The 20,400-nt window shown below is 38.0% G+C and overlaps 1 protein-coding gene across 1 annotated transcript; it reads left to right on the forward strand.

The window, feature by feature from the left end:
* Window positions 1–353: 353 nt before the first annotated feature.
* Window positions 354–17,982, forward strand: vstm2b (V-set and transmembrane domain containing 2B). Its single transcript, XM_041267633.1, has 5 exons — window positions 354–1,224; window positions 2,176–2,363; window positions 3,221–3,250; window positions 3,811–4,204; window positions 17,387–17,982. Exons 1-5 carry the CDS (start codon window positions 1,152–1,154, stop codon window positions 17,476–17,478), a joined length of 777 nt encoding a protein of 258 aa, XP_041123567.1. The 5' UTR covers window positions 354–1,151; the 3' UTR covers window positions 17,479–17,982.
* Window positions 17,983–20,400: the final 2,418 nt, after the last annotated feature.

Raw genomic sequence — 20,400 nt, forward strand, 5'->3', positions numbered from 1 at the left:
CAGTTTTTTTATTATTATTATTATTATTATTATTATTATTATTATTATTATTATTATTATTATTATTATTATTATTATTATTATATTATGAGAATATTTTGCTTAAATGTCAAATTACATATCAATATCACGTAAAAACACTTAATACAAAACGTAAAATACAAAGCACTCTACACCCCACTGTAAGTGATTTATGTGCAACAAAAATACACATAAGCATGACAGATCCTAAAAATAATCGCTCCTGATAAGCACTGCTTTTTAAATACATAGAAACAAATATTACGGGGGCGCTTAATCGCTGATCTCTCAGTTTCTAATTAAATGTCTGCCGGACAAGGCTGTTGCCGCTTTCTTTCTTGTTGATCCTGAGAAAACAACACGAATCGTCTGGTTTCTATATTTTTAGTGCTGGTATTACTGATGCATTGCGTGTGGACGTCAGTTTGTGAAAATGTTCCTTATAGGTTGAGCTGTGTGTTGATTTGGTAGTGGAAAAGGTTGGCTAGGTTCCAGCTCTCCTCTGGCTGGTATTAGTTGCGCACATATACACTGAGCCTGCCGGTTTGGAGATGCCAAAGCGCCTCCTGACTGTTACGCACTTAAATACAAAGCAAAGGGATCCTGTAGCAAAATCTGGGACTATCGATTGATCTCCAGTTTAGAGCGAATCCAAGGAACCTTTCACTCTCATTTGGTGTTCTTTGGATCAGAGACTGTTGGATGCCTTGGTGATGGGATGTGGGAGAGGAGCCGAGGAAAGCTTCCCTTCGTTTGGAAAGCAAGACATACCGTTTGATTATCGCAGTGAGTAAGTTTCGATTTGAGTGCAAGCAAATCTGGAAATAAAAAAAAAACGAGGACTAGAAGGAATACTCCAAAAAATAAAAAGAGAAGAGAACACAGTGGACATTTACACTAACGGGGTTAATAATACAGGCACTTCGGGATCTTTCATTGCTCTTTCTCAAACGTTATCTGCGGGAGTACACATTTGGATTTCAGAAGGCAACATTTTTGGGGGGAAAACAAGCAAAGAAACAACTAAGACTCTTTTTGGTCTGGTTGCAATGGGGATCCAGATTTTATAAGCATCAGCGGTCAAATGAAAATCTTTGCTTGTGTTTTATTCTAAATCTTGTATTAATGAAATGGAAAATCGTGGACTCTACGGCGTCCTGTATTACCTGATGCTGAATGCGCCGCTGTTATTATATGTACATGGTAAGTACAACTTGATTTATGATCATATGTGTTTAATTCCTTGTTCTTTTTTGCTTGATACAGACAAATAGCTTATGAATGCGTAACAATATAGCTGTTTTGTTTTTTTTTTTTTTTTTTTTTTGGGGGGGGGGGGTGGGGGGGGGGGGGGGGGGGGAAGAGGGGGGGGGGGGGGGGGGGGGGGGGGGGGGGGGGGGGGGGGGGGGGGGGGGGGGGGGGGGGTTGTAACCAGACACTGCAGTTATGAGGTGTACATTATTTTAGTTTAATAAACCCTTTGTCTGATTCATCATTCAAATTGTAATGTATGTAAACATCAATAAACACATTACATTTTAAACCAAGTTCCAGTCAAGTCACCTTGCACAGACAGATAAAAGATTATTGCAACAGTCAAGCCTTCTTGTTAGCGTATACAATGTAAAGCGTGCATATACGTTGTACCTGTAATAGTATGTGAAATATAATAAAAAGTCATAGTATCTGAAATAGTGTGACATTGTGATGTTTTCCATTGCTGAAACCCGTGAGCAATGGAATGTCTTATACTTTAGGATTAGAAAGTTAATCGCGTAATTTCGCTCAGTGGCAAGGTCAATTGTGCATCAGCAAGCACAATATGTAGTACTACAAATGAATCAAGCATCTTTCCATCGACGCACCTGGAGTGAGGGGCCAGTACGTTCTTTTTTCAATCCCCTTTAAAGTTTCAACAAATTACTTTTAATGAAGATGTTTCTACCGTGATCACAAGACAAGCGGGGAATACTCGCTAGTGTGCAGAATCGGGACCTGCAGAGATAACATTATTGTTTAATTTGCTGAAATGTGAGTGTTATTTAATAGAAACAGCTCTAAGCTCTTGAATGAAGTGTGGTCAGATTACTTTGAAAGAGACTGATTTTGCCTCCTGTTAACCATCGCTTTGCTATTCTTTCTCCTTTTTGTCAGCGACATTTACTGAAGTCCCCAAAGATGTGACTGTCCGAGAGGGAGATGATATTGAGATGCCTTGTGCTTTCCGGGCCAGCGGATCCACATCCTTCTCCTTGGAAATCCAGTGGTGGTATCTTAAGGAACCCGCAGCGAGGGAACTGGCACACGAACTGGCAATTAGCGCCCCCGCAAGCAGAGCCAAGGTAATCAGATGTCGACGGGAACCGATAATTAAAAGGCTAGAAAAGGTTGGAAGATGGTAAATATTTGATAGGTTTCTGTATATGATAAACAAACTCTATAACATCTCTGACTAACCATTGAAATATCCAGAAACCGGTGTCCACTGAGGCAAGCCTGATATTTATAGCATAACATGTGACCCATTTAAATAAGTGCCCTTTTTGTTAAACAAATGTTGCTCTGTAACAGCCCACTTCAGTAAAGGGAGTCCACAGGCAACACCGTCGTTTGAATTGATGTGACCAACACAAAATTGACCTTCCAGGATATAGGTTTTTTTTTTTTGTTTGTTTGTTTTTTTCTACCAATAAAAGCCTTGGATTGTTTTACAGCTTTTTACAGCTGTCACTTGTGATTTTGAAAGAGTAAAATCATAAAACGTCACCCATGTCCATTTTAAATGGCATGCACTGTGCAAATGGGACACACAAAACTGCATAAAACTAAAGTTGTGTACAGTAATGCTATAGGAATTGCAGATTTGTGAAATGTTTAAAAGAAAAACCAGCTGCAGGTTCTTTAAACCCCTGTATAAGAGTGTAGCTAAACCGTGTAATTTATTTTTTTTCTATTATTTTATTAGCGCAACAAATAGCCCTCCAGCTAATTATTAAGGAAACCGGTAACGTTATTTTTATCCAGACAGTGCTGGCTAGAGTCTTTGACAACGAGAGATAATATAATTAGAATTGCACACAAAAGATTTAATGGGATTATAAATGTTCACATTCTGTTTCCTTCGGGGGAAGCCATTATTGTGACTCGAATGGAATCAAATCTTTAGTTAACAGCTCTTTTTCACGCTTTGTGATTTCAGGTCACTCCAAGAGACGGCACCAAAATAAGTGTAAGTATTATTATTATTATTATTATTATTATTATTATTATTATTATTATTATTATTGCACATTTTCAGTAATAGATACACTACATATTGTTTATTATTGTAACAATATTTTTTTAAAGTATTTGATTAATACTTGTTATAATTGTTACCATTATTAAACGCAGTCGTTGTTTCGCCAGTGGGTGGATGTATATTCCACATTATACAAGTCTAAAATGGGCATTAGAAAACACCTTTATTATTTTGTACTTTTTTGATATTATGTACTATTTTCTTGCATGTTTTAATTTCAGAAAACGAGATTATTGCGGTCAAGGGTGGGGGGTTGCGGGGAGCCGCTGTTTGTAGTTTTTCATCTGAGATACCGTTGCAAACAAAACTATCGTAGGAAAATACAATCCCAGGGCATTTTCCAATAGAAGGCGGCTATATATTTTTAGAGCAAGAAAACAACCCTTTTTCGAGATAATAAAAATGACGCCCATGATTTATATATTTTATGGGCCTACGTGCAATTTTTACCATGTGAATTTAATGTGGATACCACACTTTTCTTTTAGACTGTAAGAGTACAAGGCAATGATATCTCACACCGCCTCCGACTCTCCAATGTCAGAAAGCTGGATGAGGGGGTCTATGAGTGCAGGGTGTCTGACTACAACGGCGACGAGACTCGGGAACACAAAGCCCAGGCCGCGTTGCGGGTCACATCCCGCTTCCCCCCTGATATGCAGGCTGCAGAGGCCGTGTCCCACATCCAGAGCAGCGGGCCCCTCAGGAACAATCCTGCTGGGAGAGCCACCTCCGAGCCAGGCCAGGACAAACGCCGTGTTCCACTTGCTGCAGGAGCTGTCCCGGTCTCTGTCTGTACAACTGCAGTTGCTGATACCGCCTCGTCCCCAGCTTCATCCCAGCCTGGCAATGCAGCCATCCTCCGACAGCAGCACGGAGCCGGTAAGTGATAGAGCCACAGCGACACCCTGTGGTCAAAATTGAGAATGTCACATATTTATTTTAGACATTTTGGGATTCTTTTGAAGTGAAAATAACGTTTGAATTTTTGTTTTTCTCTTGTTTTTGGGAGAATAGCCTGCGAAGAAAATATAGTCTTGAAATGACTACATTGGGCAAGATTCCTTTTGCTATGTTTAAATATAACATGCTTGATACAATGTGTATCTTTGAAACATTAAACTAGTTAAATCTGTGATTGCTGTATAATAACAAGACACATATTACATAAAATAATTGCAATTAAACTACATCAACAACAGAAGCCGAACACAGTAGCTTGCAATCTGACTCAGATTGATAACGTTAGGTTATGGATGTAACCCTGGTTCCCTGAAATAGAAGAGGACCACCAACAATACTTTTGGCATATGCCTGCCACAGGTCAAGTACTCACTGAGCACTGAGCTGCCGATAGGCCCCTCCGGGGAGTGATGTCCTCGGTCCCGCCTCCCGAGGGAACAAATAGTACTCCATGGAGTTCACTTCCTCTTTTGCATCGAACCCTCGAAGGCGACCGATGCAACCTTGCAAGTTTGTGGTTGTTTTCTCCTTCAGGGAACCAGGGTAACCTAGCTTTCCCTTTCAATTCAAAGACGACCACCGAGAGAACGTGAGCGGAGACAGCTCACAAAACTATGGTTAGCGGTGCGACTGTGCAACCTCAAGGACCCTTATTCCTTATGAAGGTGTAGAGGGATCTGCTGCATTAAGTCAACAGAATCTGGTGAAAGTATGATGTAGCCACTCATCTGGTAGAGTGCGCGGCCACCCTCCAGGTGGGGGTATTATTTAGTATATCATTAGTATATGCTGTTGAAACTGCTTCCACAATCCAGTCAGACAGCCGCTGCTTTGAGAGGGGCTGACCCAGGGTTCTTACACCATGACAGATGAAGAGCTGGTCAGAATGACGCAGAGCTCTCGTCCTGTCAACATAATATCTCAACCGGGCAGTTCAGTCTTTGATCCTCCTCTGAAGAAAAAGGAGGGGAATGGAAAGCTCCACTGACTGATTTAAGTGGAATTCTGTAACCACCTTAGGGAGGAACCCGGGGTTTGTACATGTTTGTCGTCCCAGACACGCATGCTGGAGCTGTGCACAGATAGAGCCTGTAGCTCACTGACCCACTTTGTGAAGCTGATGGCTAACTAAAAGACTGCCTTCATAGAGGTATTTAAACTCTATGGACTGTATAGGCTCAAACAGGGTCTTAGTGAGAGCCTCTAATACCACATCTAGACTCCACTCGGGGAGGACGTCGCTTCTAGATATTCGTTACCGCTGTGCGCCTTTCAGAAGACAAAGTCGCCAGGAAATGGGCGCCTGGGGACACCGAGTCAATAGGGACACAGCATGCAGATATGGCTTCCAGGTGCACTTTCAGCATAGAGGGGGATTTACCTGCTTCCAGCAGTTGTTCTTGCAGGGCAAGAGATAGGGTCATGAACCTGGGTCAGACACCAATCTTGAAAATACCTCCACTTGTAGGCGTACAACGACCTTTTTGAGGAGGCTCTAGTGTTCTGCAGTGTTCCAGGATGGCATCCATGCACTTTGAAAAAGTGCGGGGGGTTAAGGAGAGGCAGAATGGCATTATGGCAGTGGAAAACTTGAAGATGCTTCCCTGAAAGGCAAAGCAGAGATACTGCCTGTGCTCGGGACCACTAGGAACGTGAAAATACGATTCCTTTAAGTCCACAGTGGTAAACCAGTCGCCTGGCCATACTGGAGGGGCTCGCAACAGGGCCGAGATGGTCGAGTCTACTGGTGGGAATTCTGCCAAGACCAGCGGCCCCGCGCCTTCTAAAAAAGCTGGAGAGGTTGCCTGTTTCACCACACTCGGCGCCGAGGCCGGGTGGTTGCAAGAGGATGGTAACTCTTCCAGGAAATCAGGGAATGCCAGGAAGGGCTGAAGGTGGAGCAGTGAAGCCTGCATCCTCAAGACAGACTCAGGTGCTGCCATCCAAGGTATCTGGAAGAACTTGGAGGCTCACTCCATAAGTGCCAGGATCGAGCTTGAAAGAAGGGAAAGCCCAGCGTCTGAGGTTGCCTCGGAGCGGAGACCCATCCCGAAGGTTAGTTCCTGGACATCCCCTTCCTCCTTATCCAGAGGCAAGGAGCTGCCATCCCAGGAGTCTGTCCCGGAACGTCCCGGATGACCACCAGTAAGGGTGGGGTCACTTCCAGGGCAGGTGCTAGCAGTGGAGCCAGGGCTGAAGCAGGGGGTTGGGCCTGCTGCCTGGCCAAATACTTCAGGACTTGAGCCATTTGGTTCTTCAAGTCGGAGAAGTCCTGTGCCTGCTTTGACTGTTTCACCCACTTAGCGCTCCGCGCAGGAGACCTAGAGCAGCTGCGAGCATGAGGCGCTGAGCGCAGAGAATGCAAGCCACCAAAAGCACTCAGGGCACAGAGGCGCTGGGGCTGTGAGGCCCCGAGGGCGCCGATCAACTAGTGTGTCTAAAAGTCCGAAGAGCCGTAGAAGATAACAGTAACTGAGCAAGAATTGAAATGGGTTCAGTTAGATTATGCCTATTGCAGTGATGCATTTATGAATATTTATTATGCTTTTTTATTTCTTTTTTCTTATTCAGTTGTGGCTGAATATAATAGATGGGTTATAATGAGCCAGACAGGTTCTGTATGTGTTTGTTTTTACTGCATAGTGGTAATGCAGTCATTTTAAGGATATCTTGGGCACTATGTTAACATCCATTTTAAGAACAGGAACAGGACACTTTTTGATTGAAACTGATCTAAATCTTGCGATGGCCAGTAACAGAAGGAGACAACAATTCAAACCTAGAAACCTTGAAGTCAAGTAGTGTAGTGAGGGCAGAGATGGGGGGATGCGTTCATATTTTGTAGACTTTATTGGAAATCCAGCCGTTATCTACTAGTTACTATGCTCAACACAGTTTCAACCAGTAAGAATGTATTATTGTTCCAGATGTGTGTTTTAGACCTACAGCCAATCATAATGTATCTCAGCAGAGACAACAGCTTCTCCTCGCTGGATATCTCAATCCAGCCAAAGCCTGTGTTGCAAAACCCAAAAACGTCAATTTGCTCGGCACCTTGTTTTTAAATGGCTTGGGGATCATACCTGTATTCTAGAAGATGTAAAACCAAGACAAAGCCGTTGCAGGTGTATCCTTGCAAACAATATGTTATCTAAATGTGTTTGGTTGAGATTTTACGTATTTATTGATCCGTGGCCTATTAGTTGTTACCACTTAAGTGGGTTCTGTAAAATGACTCAAAACTGAAAATGACCTGGCATTGTTAGAACACAATGAAGCAGGCTAAATGTTGTAATTTAACCCCTTATTAATATGCAGCCATCTGCTTGTGACTGTCACAAACAAAAACCATTACAAACTGCGGCTAAATACACACAGCAGGCATAGATCTTGTTGTTGGAAAATTAGTGTTGGGTGAGCATGCGCGTTTGCTCTGCACTGATCAATGAAACAAGCAGCAGTGTAATTACGTTTTCACAGGCAGTGAACGATGTTTAATGTACCATTCTAGTGTATAGGGGCATTACTTATGTACACTGTACTGTATGTTCTACTGTTTCAACAAGTCTTGGAACACAATGGCATGAATTAAATCAACCTTATTAATTATACAGTCTATGCTAAGGCTAAGGTTAGAAGCAGCTTGGGTATACTATAGTGTCTCAATGACCATAGTATAATCATTTACTTCATTTTAGTGCTGGCTGGGTTTTTACTGATCCTAATTTAAATTGTTTTACTCTCATATTTTTCTCATACCCTGCCATAAAAGCTCTGTAAATTAAAAAAAAGGTTGAATTGAAGATACTGGAAATTAGTTTTTGAGGACACTGTTTTGTTCACCTCCTTCGTAACCATCAAACACAAACATATAGACTACATCTATGCTATGTGTATTCCAAGTAGCTACTAGCCTCCCTGAATTCTTATATAGTCTTCCATTCGAGTTTAAGCTGATGTGGTGAGGGCTTGCATGGAATGCTGCTTTACTGTTTCAGTAGTTTTTGTGGCATTTGCACAGAAGGTTGAATTAATTTGTCTGTGCAAGATGATGCAACTGCAAGATTCCTTCCACTGTTTTGAATCGTGAAAGGTATTTCCAATACATGATCATTAGTACTAACAACAACAATGTTTTGTTTACAATTCCAATATAGAATTTTACCACCATGACATTATATATATATATATATATATATATATATATATATATATATATATATTATGTGTGTGTGTGTGTGTGTGTGTGTGTGTGTGTGTGTGTTGTTGAGTTAATGATTTATTGAACATTTAATTTAAAAGTCATTGCACTGTATCTGTGCATGGTTAAGTAGTTACATCATAATTAACTACAGATTTAGTCACAAAATATTAGACTATACAACAGTCTATCAAGTACTGTACCTCACAGTACATGTATAAGGTAACTTCCGAAATAGCCATAATCTTATCTCACAAATGTGTAAATGGAGGCCTCTTCACAACTGTATTGTGTACGTGCGTTGTATTATACTGATTCAACAAGAAATCTCTATTCAGAACAATATATTACACAGCAAAGACACCTGTTCAAATTATATAACCAAAATGATCAAAAAGCAAATTAGACCTGTATATTTTCAAATCCGATGATTATTTCTGGGAGATGTTAACCAATGCACATCAGGGTTGATGCTGTTGGCTTGTACATTGTGACATATTGGTCATTGTAAGTATTTGCAGTTTACAGCTCAAGTATGATTGGCTAGAGTTGGGTATATGTGATTGTATGGGTCTGGAATAGCCTTGTGTTGTATTTTTTCTTTTGGTTTCTCAGACCCCATTTCTGGTATTTTCAATCCTGCTGAGAATGGTAAAAGTCACAGAGAAGGGAACAAAAAACAAAACTGCTAGTTTAACAATACTTGAGAAAATCTCAATAGTCCCTAAAATACCCAGATCTGTCCCATTCCACAATGTCATTTCACTGAGTGGCGGAAACCATTAATATTAAATAGGAAATGCCAAAGGCAAGTCTCACTGTCAGGTGTTTAAAATTGCTTATTACATTTTCTGATTTCGTTAATTATTTCTGTATAACTGCTAGAATAATAGTGCAGCAGCATGGACTCTGTAATTAAAGAGATATACCCTTCTATTCTCAAGCATAAAAAAAAGCATTTGGATATTTTGCATAGTTGTCTGGTTTTACTGCCATAAAATTAAAAACAAATTCACAGCCTTCTTAGGCAACGGCATCTCTCACAATGTCACATAGGACCTCTGTTCTTGCAGTAGATGCCATCTCAGGGTAATATAAATGAACTCAAATTGATCAAAAATGTACAGTTTCATATAGACTTTTGGTTTCCATTGAATGTCAAACTATTTCAATAAGTACGCTGCATCCTGACACAGATTCGTTTTGATATGCAGTACCAAATCAAATGATTTTCTTGTACTGGGAAAGATGGGAAATATGTCATTTAGAGAGACACACATAGACATTCTTTCTGAAAATGTAATAAAATACAGTCGTTCTTGACATAAATGTATGAAATACAGAAGCCAGAACAATATTTGCTGGCTACAGACAGGAAAACGTAATATAATATAATATAGAAAAAAAAATGATTTCCTAACATTGGTGGGAAAGAATATTATATCTAAATACTGAATGTCCAGTTCTGTGTCCTGCTTTTAAAGTCTATTAATCTTATATATCTGGAACATTACATAAACAATGCAAGCAATAAAACATATGTAAGTAAATATTGATATATTGTTTTTATTAAAAAAAAAGGGTCATTGGTGTCAATGGGTAGTTTTCAATAAAATAGTAATTTGATGCTTCTCTTCAGCTCTGTAGCATTGCACTTTGGTCCAATGGGGAAAACAAGCTGTGTTTTGAAGATGCCCTTTATGCAAACCAACATGTGCATAAAAATATATGCAGTAGCTCTGAAGACCACAAAAATCAGTTCTTTAAGTTGGAAATTGAAGACAAAGAAAATTCGTCTTAGACATGTATAAATAATCTGCAAAAATATTATTCTGTTGTCACAGAAGTTTAATCAGAAAACTGTATTGTTACGATGATAAGATCAGATAATAATAAATAAAGAAAAATGAATAAGTGCAGCCATGATTATCTATCTGTAGAAATGGTCTATAATATTGTATTATTAATATTAATGTTATTATTGTAATATATATAATAGTATTAATATTGATAATTCCGGCGTGGTGTGTCAATCTTTAGTCCAAGTGTTACAGACAAACATGGAGAACACCATCAAATCTCTGCTTATTTCACAATCAGCATTTAAATGCATTTCTATTGGCAATCCGTTTATTATTTTAACAGAAGAGTCATTTTTTCTAAAACCCAAAGTTGTTTTTTCATCTCCAGCTGGGAAGAAATTGTGCTGGCTGCCATCTTGGCAGCTAAGCAATTGTTCTGTTTCGGGAAGAGAGCCAGGCTGGCAAGAAGCTAGACAGCAGTGACATGCTGTAGTTTGGAGCTGCAGGAATTCAATCTGTAATGTCAGGTATCTGCAATACAATCCACGGCCTTGGACCTATCCCGACCTTGGGTGCCATGGCCAATGTGCTCAATACAGGCAAGACAGGTGTTTTTTTTTTTTTTATTTATTTCTTTATTTTTATTTCCGCTGACTCTGTGCAAGTCTTCCATTAGCATTGTTTGTAGCTGTCTTTACAGCTGCTCTCCTGAAGGAGGGTGCCCCCTAAGCTTTGTGTTGCCGAGTGCGCTTGATTTAATTAATGTCGTTTAGAAGGCAGGTTATCCAGACACGATTGCTTGATGGATGTAAAATGCTTGCTGTTGTGTTTAAGGATGTTTCTGGATCAAGCATACTGAGACAGATTGAGTAAAACAGAAGAGTGCGCGAGACACCTTTCTCCGTAAAGGTCAATAGTGACTTTCTGACGGACAATCAGCTCAATTAAGTAGTGGAGTTCCGAAAAGTATAGTGTACCTGTAATTTTTATTTTTACACTTAAAACTTTAAAGTCTGTTTCAAAACTCTTTTGCACTGGGGTTTGAGATCTGTCCTGTAAATCACTGTACGAAGAACAAAAACATAACAACAAGTGCTCTGGCTTTTCTGTTCCGTACCACATCATGGATCCTTATTGCTGTGTTACCTGTTTGACAATGTGGGCAATAATCCTTACACTAAGGAGTAGATGTACTAAAGTGTTGCGCCAGTCGCAATAGTTGCAAATGAGTCGGAAGTCTTGTGTGAAATGTACTAAACAAGCACAATGCTATTTGCGACTTTAGGGAATGCTACTGCAGCAGTTTTACTTGCGGTTCAAGCTTAGCTGGATATGTAATTAGGCTAAAGTAAAATGAAAATGTGCTAGGTGTTCATTTGATTTTACTACTGTGCTGGATACTGTATAGGCTTACTGTACAGATTTATATTTGTCATAATGTAATATGTAGCCTACCCAAAACACATTAGTGTTTTTTCAGCACAATGAATGACATTTAAAATGCATTGAGCACTATAAATGTATGTGTGTTCAATTTTATTGTATTGGTTTTAAACCCGATACTTCCTTATGTCAGGCAGACATCTTCGGTTTAGTGAGGGGCTGCTGTATGATTATGAAAATTATAGAATCTGATGGGATTAAACTGCCTTTCATTTTATATATATATTATATATATATATATATATATATATATATATATATATATATATATATATAAAAAATAGGTAAAATGAAGACAGAACAGAATGCATTGTACAGATGACCATTACATTTACATTATATCTTACAGCCTTGCATGTATAGACGTTATCCTTCAGGCACCCTCTGCTGCAGCAAACCACAACTCAACTCCTGAAACTTATTTGAACAATGTTGCACGACTCTCATAATGTATAAAGTTAGAGATCTCGCTAAGTTAAATTACTATATTGCTGCTCTCTGCATTAACATATTTGCACTTAGTACATTCGACAACATGTTTACTTTGCTAAGTGTTGCAACGAAAATGCAAAGTATGGTATGTTTGCGCTGCGACTGGCCCATCTTAGCACACCAACAGCTTTGAAAGAGACTTGAAAGCTAAAAGTGTAAAAAGTCATCCTGTGGATATAGGTCATGGCAGTACTTTTTTTTTTTTTTTTTTTCTAATACCTGTAAGTGCTATTTATATACTTAGCAGGGGATCTTGTTCATGATATTACTGTACTGAACTGAAGGTTGTCTGAAATTTGCACTGGCTTTATCATATTTGACATTGTCATTTTATTTTTATCTTAAATTATTAATAAAGAAGCATGAAATATTATGCTGCAAAACACAGCTGCAGATGTGCTACAAACACATCATGTTATTTACTGTATGTATGCATTTAAGTAGTAGATCGGTTTGTCCGTAGTCTATTGGGTCCTGTTACCTGCACTTTATATAAATACTATCTTTTTTCAGTCTGTTAATCACCTCATTTATTGTAGTTTAAACCCACTCCAATAGTCTAGTTGCAATCACACCATGAGACATACAGCAAAAAGATGCAGTAATCCATTCTGTAAAATGTAAAATATTTGCATCTCAATTAGTGTAAAATAAAACGTGAAGAAACAGGACAATAAATAATATTATTAAAGCTCTATAAGATAAGAAATGGATTTGAAAGCACTGGTTAGCACGCCATTAAAGCTTTGTGAGGGGGGCCCATTTAGCATATACAGTACTGTTAATATAAATGGTAAAGACATTCATGTGCTTTAAAGCTGCTGAGTTGCCAGCAGCTGTCTTTTCTTTGGAATGGCGCACATGGATTCACTTTGTCGTACAGAGTGGCACTCTGGGGCTGTTTGTTCAGTTGATGTGAAACGTGGAAGGTTCGCTTTGACACTGTTGTTTCTAGACTAATGGGTGGGTGTTAGCATTACAGTTCTTTCTGGATATTTGACCCACACCCTGAACGTAACAAGGACACAATGCAAGAAATGACTGCAGGCACCTACCTTTATAAACTCTGTCTTGATGGGAACAAGGAGAGTAGCATTTAGATCCTGTGGAAGGCATAATTAAATTATCCCGAAGAGTTGATTAAGGGTTAAAGTGTATCTTGCAGGGGGTATTCATCACTGAAATGGATGCAGCAGTGTTTATTAAAAATATTAGCATTATTATTTAAAAAACAAAAAACAAAAATAAGCAACATTTTATAGGCCACTAAAATGTGGTTAATGTGGATCACAGACACGCCTACCAAAAACACGACCTTTTTCTACCATGTCACGAATCATGTTTCAAAAGGGAAACAGTTCTCAGCCTGTACGTCTTACCTACAGGTTTGTGAGAAAAAAAAAATTAATAATAATATAGTGAATACAATGCGTGTGCGGGGGGTGCACGAACTCCAGCCTGTCAGAGCATCGGGTGCATGCCTTTAGAGCCGTATTTCACTCCTGGGTGCGGTTTGTACAAGTCAAAAGAGAGGACTTCAATGCAAAATCCGTTCACCAGACAACTTACTTGAATATAGCATGGGATTTAGAAGCAAGCAAAGAGTCAAGCTGAAGTCAGACACCATACTGAAAAATAATGAAATATTGTATTCGCCCAAATGTAAGGCAAAATTGAGTACAGTATACAGTAATGAAAATGCATAAAACTAGCTACAGTGATCATGTGGAAAACAGTGGATTGAAAAAGGGTCAAGTACCAAAGGGATTACAAAGAAGTTATAATGCAATTTTTAAGATCACGGTTATTAGAAAAGCTGATTCATCCAGCAATTATTGTGCTGCTCAAAAATTTGTGTCACCTAAAACAACACAGGCAGGGACAAAACAACTGCTTTTGAAAGCCCACTTGTTTCGTGGACTGTGGTTGTCTGTTTCTTAATTTCCTTGCTTACGTAATGAGTAAAGTTACTATTTTAAGTTACTATTTTTGACAGAAACTTACAGTCATAATGTCAGCACTCACTTTTAAAATTATATAGAGACTTTAATTATTGTTTGTGCATCATCAGGATACAAAACATGTCATTCGTTGTTATGGCATTACCATATTGGAATGTAAACCTGTATTTCTGGATTACAAACAGCTATCTGAACTTTACTGCATCAGAAAGTTTGTACCACTGACGTTGAGTCAACTAATGTTAACTTTTCCATTTTCATTGCTAAAGTTGACTTATCTGCTTTATATAATGCCATCTTATCAATCCTTATGTCTACTGTACATTATTGTAATGTTTGTAATTTATCATCTGCTGTTCTGTGACAGTCTGTGGCCTGTGATCACAGACAAAATATGACAAAAATAGGCCATAACAGACAATCACTAAACTAATATATATTATATATTATTGGTAATCAAACACATTATAATTTTGGAAATTACACTCACCATGCAGTGTCAATCCTCATTTAGTTGCTGCCTCTGTTGATCAGTGGGATCCCTCTGCCTCACCGGCAGTTCAAAAATGTAGGGTTGTGGCCCCTTTTCCCTAAAATTGATTGGGTCTTCGACTTCATCTTCGATGTTTTCAGTGGCAGTTGCCATGTGTGTTTATCTTGTCGTACATAACTTCCAGTTTTGTTCCAGCCAGCACGATTTCTGAGTGGGTGTGGCCATACACCACACAAAATCCATCATAGCTTTGTCGTTTATTAACCGCATAAAAACTATTTTATTTCTGTTGATGAAATCTATACAGAAATGTTCTGGTGTGTTTGACTTGCATGATACACTTTAAAAGCAATAGAAATAATATGACTACTGTCTGTGCGTCTTGTCAGGTCTTTCACATGGTCAGTACAGTGATGAATTCTCAATACAAAGCACATTTCTTTCTAAATTATTTTCAATATGTATTTTTTAAGAATGTGATGACTCTTACTGTGTTTAACATACATTCTTTCCCTCCTAAGTATGTTAACACTGCCCACGGTGTTAACACAGAAGAGGTGAAAGTACAATATCCCATTCAATTGCTCTGTGGACCAGGTTATAAGAGTTACACATTGCAAATCCCAGGTCACACGAACAGATTTACAATGTCACCTCAGGTTATGTCAAGTTGTAATCTCAGGTCACAGCTAGAATGAACACGACAGCATTTAGCATTCAAGTTACTTCACCTTGATTAAAATAATGTATTCTTTAAAAAAAAAAAAACTTACATATTTAGATATATAGTGCATGCAAATTCACACAATCTCAGGCTTTCTTTACTAGTGTGAGTATCTAAAGTATCAACCAACTGAGCACCTACTGTCAGTCTACTATTAAAATCTGACAGGCCTGTTCTGCTCAGACTTGCTCCAGGAAGAGGCAGCTTTTACATATATATATATATATATATATATATATATATATATATATATATATATAGGTTATGTGAGACCATTTCCCCAGTACATTGTGCTCCACATCGCGGTTGTTTCAGATTTGTTGTCCAACCCTTATACTGTATATAGCTGTGTTTTTGGCCGTTTAGTTTTTTCACAAGGTTATCTACAGTGGATTGCCCACATTTACTGGTCTTTAATGGATGCAAGACAATTTTATATACATGACTGCTTTCAACAACACTGGAAAAATAGTTTTCCATTAACAGCACTGAAGCTAGATTTATTCTTAATGCTTGCCCTGTCTTTACCTTGGGTTGAGTCTGAACAGTTGATGGCTGCTTCTTTTTGTTTATTTTAGCCTAAACGCTCAATGTTCCCTGTTCTTTATTTATAAGATGTATCTAGGCAATTGGGGCCTGGTTTTTTCAGTCACTGTTTTTTTCCTGATGTATGGATCATTTTGATGACATTTACTCAGTTGTATTATTTTGGAAACTTAATGAAACTTAACAGGTTACTCATTTTCAATGTAAATTACCAAGCTTTGAAAAGCAGGCCTTCCAGTCTGAAGTTTTTTCTTTTAACACCCTAAACATTGAAATACTTTCACTGCACTGTTTGTTGAGTCTCTCTTTGGAAGCTCACTACCAATAGTTACTCCCCTTCAAGCACCTGTGTTGCACTGCAGAAGAGGCTGTTTTGCTAAGCACAGCAGTACAACTTTATTAATGATCTATTCCAACATTAAAAATGCATCTTCTCAGTCGGTGTTTTGTTAATCCCTTCCAGGATTCACTGACAGCACTCAGTCTTGGCTATATTGATCTCCTATTGACTTGCTTGTTGAAACTGTGCTTTGTTTTGTTTTACTGTGTTGTAATGTTACAATTAGTGGCAGTGTCTCTGAATGGTGGGTTTAATATGATTTTATAAATTACTAGAATGTACTTCAGTGTATGTGTCCACTATTAACCATACACAGTGGTGGAGGGGTGGTACTGTGACCCAGAATATAATTAAATTGCATCATCACATATTAGAGGTCCCAGCATTTATAAATTAAAATCCTAACAATGTCAGGGACACATGAGGTGTTGGAATTAATATATAAATCAATTTTATTTTCATACGGTGTGCAATTACATTTCAAATCCTGCCTGCTATGTACTGAATGCAGTTCTGTTAATTAGAATTGTGTCTTTGCTTGCATTGCGTGTTGGGGCTTGACTGGTATTAGTGATGATCCCGGAACATGGTACGAGGCTCTAGGGAGTTTTTTGAGTGACAGAGCATAATTCACTCTGCCTTCAGAATCGTCACTTTAGTTTGGGTATCTGTTATAAGTGAGAATATACCATCTATAAACATGTTCTGCATTATAATATTATCATAAATATGTTTTTTAACTCTTATTTTTCTGTAAATATTTAACCATTTATATTATTACAAGATTTGTGTATTGTAAATAACCAGTTATAACAGAACTCCAAACTGAAGTGTAACCAAAGCACTACTGATCACTCCATTAAATGTCATTGTTAATTGTTAAAATGATGGATGTAGATTCACATGAATGCATTTAGCTTTAGAGGGCATCTGCAGTAACTGTGGGATAATGACCGCTGTAACCTGACTGGCTGAGACAATTTGTGAGCTTTTAAAATATCAGTTACACCTTTTTGGAGGTCCTATTTTTTTAATGACTTTAGTAATGTAGTGATGTAGAAAAGGATTAACTGAGATTTTCTTTTTCTTTTGCGTACAGGTTCCGGAACTACTTCCACCACTACATCCCCCCTTCTGTATATTTCTCTGCTGATCTTGCATAGGCTTATTCCCTTACTGGTGAACCACTGATAGACTTCGACAAGCAACCTACAATACCACAATCTTCGATCAATGTTTTCACTTGTACCAAAACGAAAAGGTAAATATACCTGTGTGGCATACCCTGGGTTAATAAGAAAGAAAAAACAAACCGGGATTCACAGAAGAATGACTGTCTTAAAGATGGATGTAAACAGACTAAGAAGCATGAAAAAAAAGTTAATTAATTAATTTAAAAGAATTTACGTGAAATCAAGCTTCACATTGTGTGGAATCTAGTGTTGCACACAACCGACATCCACAAAATGATGCATCAAGTTTCCAAATACTAGAGTGTCAAGCCCTGCTGTGTGCATGGCATCTATGGTTTATATTATTGTAAGTAACATGGTTTTCCTTTGCAAAATGGGGTCCTTCTGCTTTACGTTTTTGCACGAACTGTTGAACAGTTAGCCATTCTTTTACATGTCAAAAGTCAGGGCTGAAATCTCTGTTACGGAGGACAATATTTATGTAGCTCAGTGTGTTTTATTTTATTTAGTTTGTTTGGTTTTGTTTTTCTTTTTTTCAAACATTTTAAGTTATATATGTAAATGATTTCTAATATATTTTGTTTAAATAAGGCACACCTTACCATACTTACTAACCACCTTCAATAATGTTTATTTTTATTAAAGAGGGTAACCAAGATATGACATTAATTTCTAAACATTTTTGGTATATTGCCAACACCAGTTGAAATAAAAGATTTTGAAATAAACTTGATGCCTTTAAGTGTGATACTTGCAGTGCAAGAATGATATATCCTGAATCCTTTACCATGAGAGTGAGTTTGAGGACATATACAGCCTATATTTTGTTCAAATGCTTTAAATCGTGGATGGAACAAATACCTAAACTAAGGTTTCTTCATGGTATTATACACATCTTAAATTATCTGTCTTTAGTTAAATGCGATACAAGAAGTTATCAGTTGTAGTAAGCCTTAGTTTGTATAAACAGTTGTGTATGCAAGTCCTGTGAAGAGATTGTCAGCTCCCTGTGAAACATGTATTTGGACGCCACCTGAAAATTAATCCCTCTTTGCAGCACATAGGAATTTAGGTGGAGTCTGGTTAGATTCCTCACACTGAACCTACAGTGTGGAGGCAGGAGAAATGGGTTTCACCTGATTCAAGGGGAATGTTTAGGAAATTAAACAACCAGTAGAAAGATGAGAACGGGCTTGCAGGAAAGTTGCTATGCCAATGGCAGGGAACAAAACAGTTATTAACCCTTTAAACAGACTTCTTAGTCTGGTGAAGGGACAGGGAGAAGAAAATAAAATTAGTGAAACTTTCTAGAAAAAAAGGGAATGAAAATAAAAACAATCTGCAGCAAAGACCTTTTTTAAGTCATGACGATGTAACTGAGTTTTTCGCAGTCATTTGCAGTTTGGCTGTTACGCTCATTTTGATGTATTGTTTAGCATTAAAGCTCTGTAAAGGGCATTCTTTCCCCGATACCCTCAGTAATGTTCATATGAAACGGTTACAAGGATGCTTGGAAATCGACTCTGATTTAATTAGTATTTTAAAATGCACATAGCAGCAGAACAAAGAATGCTCTAGGGTCTTCAGTCAAACATCTGAACCTGCTTCAATATGAAAAGAATGTTTATTAGGTTTGTATTTGAACAGCAAATGCATTAATGTAAGAGAATGGGGTTCGATATATTCACATTACATTTCAAGCAGAATGCAATGCTCCAGACTCTTAGCATAATAAAAAAAGGTATGTGACTGTTAAGTTGTCGGATGGAGTCTGCACTTTTCCTTGAACGGTAATGCATTTTACCCAATAAACTTTTTTTTAATTTAGTTAAATTGGCATAGAACAAAAATGTAACGCATTCACAAGAACTGTAAGCATGCCCAGCTAACCAACTAAACACATTTTCTAATGCCTATTTATCTGATTACTTGGATGAGCTGCCTTGTGTATGTTCTAGAAAATGACTATTGCGGGTGATTGTATGCAAACTTTGTTACATGACAAATAATTGTTTATTTTGTTTGCCTACAGAGGCAAGAGATATTTGACTACCAGCTAAAAGCAGCTTTCACATTTGCACCTCACTGAAGATACATCTTGTTTAATTTTCAGGTCAAGTTGGTTTAACCAGGGGAAGATACAGCAAAATCAGATATAACTTGTTTATGGTTTGCGGTAATATTCAGCTGAATTTGATGTTAAAATGTAAAACCTATACTTCAAATCATGTCACTCATAGTTTTAGATAAGTACTTTACCTCACAATTAGTGTCACCAGAGTCCAAGAATCAACATTTGCTCATCTAATTAAGATCATTTCACATCCATGTTCTAATTTATATTCTAATAATCTAACGCTGCAATAATGCAATAATGGTTCATTTGTAAAATGAGTTCCAATAGCATGCATGTCATGTCTCGCTCATTTTAGGAACTTTAACAGTCTCAGTCCAAACAGAAACAAAATGAGAATGCTATTTGAGTATTGCAAAATCTCACTCCTATTTTCTTTAAAATCTCACTCATTTAGATGTTCTGACCTTGAAATCTCTGCTGTTAGCAGGGGTTATATATCTTTGTGTGCCCCTCACTCACTGCAAAAAAAAAAAAAATAGAACCTTAGTAACTAGTAGCAGCAGGTCACTGAGAGGTCATTGCAGTTTTCCAGTGGATATTTATCGTCCGATCATTGAAACTAGTTCAGCAATGGTGTCTCTTCCCTGTAGAAGAGGTGAAGAAGCTTTGTAAATTACACATTTGAACAATTACAAAGCAGCCTCAAGAAAACAGACTAAAACACCTGGGGTTGTGCTTAGGCTGTAATCTAGCCTCTACCACAAAAAAAAAACTTTCTAGTGCTTATGAGTGGCAACAAAATTCCAAGAGAGACAAACTACCTTATCAGAAAGACTGGAAAAA

This window comes from Polyodon spathula, chromosome 13 (genome assembly GCF_017654505.1).
Source record: "Polyodon spathula isolate WHYD16114869_AA chromosome 13, ASM1765450v1, whole genome shotgun sequence".
Lineage (NCBI taxonomy): Eukaryota > Metazoa > Chordata > Actinopteri > Acipenseriformes > Polyodontidae > Polyodon > Polyodon spathula.

Bases quoted from the DNA above. Each gene is read 5' to 3' on its own strand.
- vstm2b (XM_041267633.1), top strand. From the start codon at position 1,152: ATGGAAAATCGTGGACTCTACGGCGTCCTGTATTACCTGATGCTGAAT. The intron at 1,225-2,175 runs GTAAGTACAACT...CCTTTTTGTCAG, and splicing joins GCTGTTATTATATGTACATG to CGACATTTACTGAAGTCCCC. The intron at 2,364-3,220 runs GTAATCAGATGT...TTGTGATTTCAG, and splicing joins CCCCCGCAAGCAGAGCCAAG to GTCACTCCAAGAGACGGCAC.